This window comes from Equus quagga, unplaced genomic scaffold (genome assembly GCF_021613505.1).
Source record: "Equus quagga isolate Etosha38 unplaced genomic scaffold, UCLA_HA_Equagga_1.0 83469_RagTag, whole genome shotgun sequence".
NCBI lineage: Eukaryota > Metazoa > Chordata > Mammalia > Perissodactyla > Equidae > Equus > Equus quagga.
Genome location: NW_025803446.1, coordinates 1 through 4,108, shown reverse-complemented (window position 1 = coordinate 4,108; position 4,108 = coordinate 1). Strand labels below are relative to the sequence as shown.

At 43.6% G+C, this 4,108-nt stretch overlaps 1 protein-coding gene across 1 annotated transcript; it reads left to right on the top strand.

Annotated features, from left to right (window-relative positions):
• Nucleotides 1-1,126: 1,126 nt before the first annotated feature.
• Nucleotides 1,127-4,102, top strand: LOC124234519 (xanthine dehydrogenase/oxidase-like; the record flags this gene model as incomplete). Its single annotated transcript, XM_046651866.1, has 3 exons — nucleotides 1,127-1,250; nucleotides 2,960-3,079; nucleotides 3,933-4,102. Coding segments are annotated over 3 exons (394 nt in total), but the record flags the coding sequence as incomplete, so codon positions are not given.
• Between the last annotated feature and the right edge of the window lie 6 nt (nucleotides 4,103-4,108).

The following is a 4,108-nucleotide window of genomic DNA, read 5'->3' as shown; positions in this document are numbered from 1 at the left end:
ATAAAACCTAACAGATAAATCAACTCTTCCAGGTCCCCGAAAAAAAAAATGTTTGTTTCAGATGCTATGGTGTCCAGCCATGGGGTAAATTCATTTGCCTTTGTCCTTGTCTTGAGCCCGTGTGGACAGTATCATGACCTGCACTGTCTACACTCAGACAACTTTGCTCGGTCTGAGTGATGTCTGAAGGGATGCAGGAGGATAGGGTTTGGGTGGGAGGGGGGAGCTCTCTAGTGACTGTATCGATCAGGGTCTTCCTGGCTGCATGCTTTTGGAAGGGTAGAGCAGAAGCCCACCTGACCTTGGCAGTCTTCCTAGCTTACCCTTGGTCCTAATCCCAGCTGTGCTGCTCTCTGGCTGGGTGACTTTTGACAACCTACTTAACTTCCCTGAGTTTGAGATTCCCCAAATGTAAAATGGGGATAATGACAACGACTTTCTGGGGCTCTGGTGAGGGTTACCTGTTTGGAAGTTGGCTGGTACTTCAGAGGGGTTTCCATTCATTTCTCTAGGGGCCTCTGCCTTATTTCCCCATGGGGGCATGGGCCAGACTGAGCAGTACATAGTTTATACCATTAGAATTGACAAAGTCTCCAGGCAATCTCCCTTTGGGATTTGGGTTACCTGATTATGGCTGGGGTGCCCCGCCATGCTGGGATAGCTCCATGAATGTGGGGAGAGAAATTCTGCAGTGTGATGATGTCCAGGGATGCTGGATAGGTAGTACAGCAAGGGCTCTAATGTGCTCATTCTGGATGGGTATTAGCTGTGAAGTGGTTTTATCTGGAGCTTTCCGAGTAAATGCTACTCATTATGATTTTATTCTTTTGTACTTGGAGACCAGAATATGGCCTTTAAAGGTCCACAGGGGTGGGCCTGTCCTGTTCATCTCATATCCCCCATAGCACTCAGCACAGTGGCCTCACATGGTAAGCATTTAATCAACCTTTGCAGAACAGAATAGGGTAGAATAGAATAGAATAGGATCGAATAGGATAGAAGATGGAGAGGGGAGGAATTAGAGTGGAGGAAAAACCATCAAAAGGAGGACAGAGTTATCCAACTGGGTGACAGGTCTTCCTCTTCGGTTTTCCTGCCTGGCCCCTCATGTGGCTCATTCTTGCAGGTCCATCGATACTTCAGAAGCTCAGAAGGTGCCAGGGTTTGTTTGCTTTCTCTCTGCTGATGATATTCCGGGGAGTAACAAAACTGGATTTTTTAATGATGAAACAGTCTTTGCGAATGATGAGGTACGTCTTGGATTTTTTTTTCCTAGGAAGTTAGTGGAATGAGTATTTAAGTTTTAATTTGTGCTCATTCCTTCAAGTCCCTAATCTTGAAAAGATGGTATGTTTGCACATGTTGTGGGCATCATGCCATTGGCCAGTATTCAGGGAAATCACTAGGAGGATAGAATGTGCCTGGCAGCACTTTTAATTTTAACTTAATGTTTACGTGTTTATTTAAGTGCTGGCTGCTATTTGTACATAGTAGGATGATTCCACGCCAAAGTGGCATTAAAACAAGGTTATTGAATGTGTCTGAACTAACAATCAGGTTCTTAAGGGTACAATATTAAGCTCCCTTATTAGAAGAAAATAAAAACACATTAAACAAACTAGCCAGAATAGGAATCATGATACCATCACTATGTGTATTGATAATTCCGTTTTATGAAAGTTCGTCTATTGCTTTCAACTACATAGACAGATCTGCCAAAAAAAAATGTTTCCAAACATTCAAGATAGCGGCTACTAAAATCCATATCCTTCTAGGATAGTTCTCAGACAGTCACTTTATAATTCCAATACAGATCAATTCTTGCAAATTGGAGGAGGGTAGGTGTGGCTGGAGGGCAAATTCACCTTATTGTTGACATAAAAGTGAAGCAGAGAATGAACATCTACAACCACAAGACACAAAGACTCCAAAAGGAGAGCCTTTAACGAAGAACAAACTGCTTTACAGACTTCCAGAGCCTCTAAGAGCCTTGCTGGCATTGCGGTCAGTGAGAATCAGCCAGGTTCAACAACCGCTGTGCTAATGAATTAAGTCAATAACTTAGTTGGGTCCTGGAGAGATAAATACCAGAGACAGGCGTGCTAAGTACTGGTTCCTATTTTCAGAAATCTCGTATTCCAAAGTGATGAGTTGGACAATTTTTCTGTTGTTTATTTTTGGGGGGATGTTGGGAGAAAATTATCTCTGAAGGAGATCCAGTAAGCTTTTATAGGGACTAAATTATTAAATTAAAAGTAAGCCATAATCATCATTCTATAAATTTAACAAAAAAACTGGTTTACGGGTCATCAAGTCTAAGACCCAGCGGTCAGGAACTACTGCTTCTGGGCATGTAGATGGGATGTAAGGCATGATTGCTGCCTTTGAGAAGCTTCTGGTAAAAATCTGGGAAATGGAAGATGGAAGACAGTGGGGTGGTGGAAAGACAAGGGAACTGTGAGTCAGGGGCTAAGATTTAGTCATGTTCTAGTCATGAGTCAATTGTGATCTTGCCTTCTGGGTGTCTGTCTCTTCTCATGAAGAACAAGGGTGTTGGAGTAGATGCAAGTTGACAGATGCACTTCACGCTGCCACACCTCCCATTTTGCGGCTCATGACAGACATCACTAATCAATCACCACATTCTATCCGGGGCAGCTTCTCAACAGGTTGCCAGTACTAAGTCATCAGAATTGGTCCATGAAGTCAAGTGAGTTTGCCATCCTGATACGAGTGACTTGCAACCCCTATCACAGTTCTACTGATTCTAAACACTTATGAAAAAGCACATAACTCCAAATAGTAGGATAAGGAAATAAAGAGCCCCAGGTCATTCCTAAAATGGGCCTTAACAGGAAATAGTGGGAGCAGGGGGTCCTTGGCCTTTTTGGACAACCCAAAATAATTTGCTTCATGAGGAGCTTAGTTATGTTCTTCAGCACTCTTGCTCTGCTCCTAGGTGACTTGTGTTGGGCACATCATTGGTGCTGTGGTCACTGACACCCCAGAACATGCACAGAGAGCTGCTCAAGCAATGAAAATCACCTATGAAGATCTACCAGCCATTATCACAATCGAGGTAACAGAGAACGGGCTTCCTATGGAGAGGGGTGAGCTCCCTGGAGGCGCCTTTATTAGGATCCTCTAGAGGAGATTCGAGCAGACGGGGGTTGATTAGATAGGTTTTTAAAAAAATTATTCTACTGAGGTCATATTGGCTTACAGCATTGTGTAAATTTCAGGTGTGCATCACTATATTTCAGTTTCTGTACAGACTGCATCATGTTCGTTACCAACAGTCAAGTTTTTATCTGTCACCATACATAAGTGCCCCTCTACCCCTTTCACCCTCCCCCTACCCCCTTTTCCTCTGGTAACCACTAATCTGTTCTCCTTATCTATGTGTTTGTTTGTTTGTCTAATTGCCTTTCTCTGTCTGACTTATTTTACTCACCATAATACCCTCCAGCTCCATCCATATTGTCATAAATGGCATGATTTTGTCTTTTTTGTGGCTGAGTAGTATTCCATTGTATATATGTATATATACACCGCGTCTTCTTTTAGATAGGTTTTAAAATCTCTTCCAGTCCTGGGATTGTGTGGTCCTATGAAACCTTCCCCATCGTGATCCTAGACTCAGTCTACTAATGGCCGACTGAGCTCTTCCTTCCTAGGTTCAGCTGCAGTTGGTTCCTTGAGGGATTCTTTGCTTTTCCTCAAGATCTGAGCTTGTCCATGTATATCTGAGGAAATGGAGGAATGTGACCCTGCGGGCTGCGTGTGAGCTCACTTTAAGTCTGTATAAGAAGCTTGTCGAGATGTCTATGTGAGAAGAGAAAGGCAGCCATTCCAACAGCTTCTCTTCCCCCGTTGGAATCCACCTTTCTCTCCTGAAAGCCAAGTCACTGACACTTCTTTATGACCCTCAGGATGCCATAAAACACAACTCCTTTTATGGATCTGGGCGCAAGATTGAGAAAGGAGACCTCCAGAAGGGCTTTGCAGAAGCAGATAACATTGTTTCAGGTACAGCTGCACCAGGCCACAGTGGGGATGGGGTGGCCCTGGTTTGGGAATGAAATTCAAGAGCTGTCCCTTGAGTCCT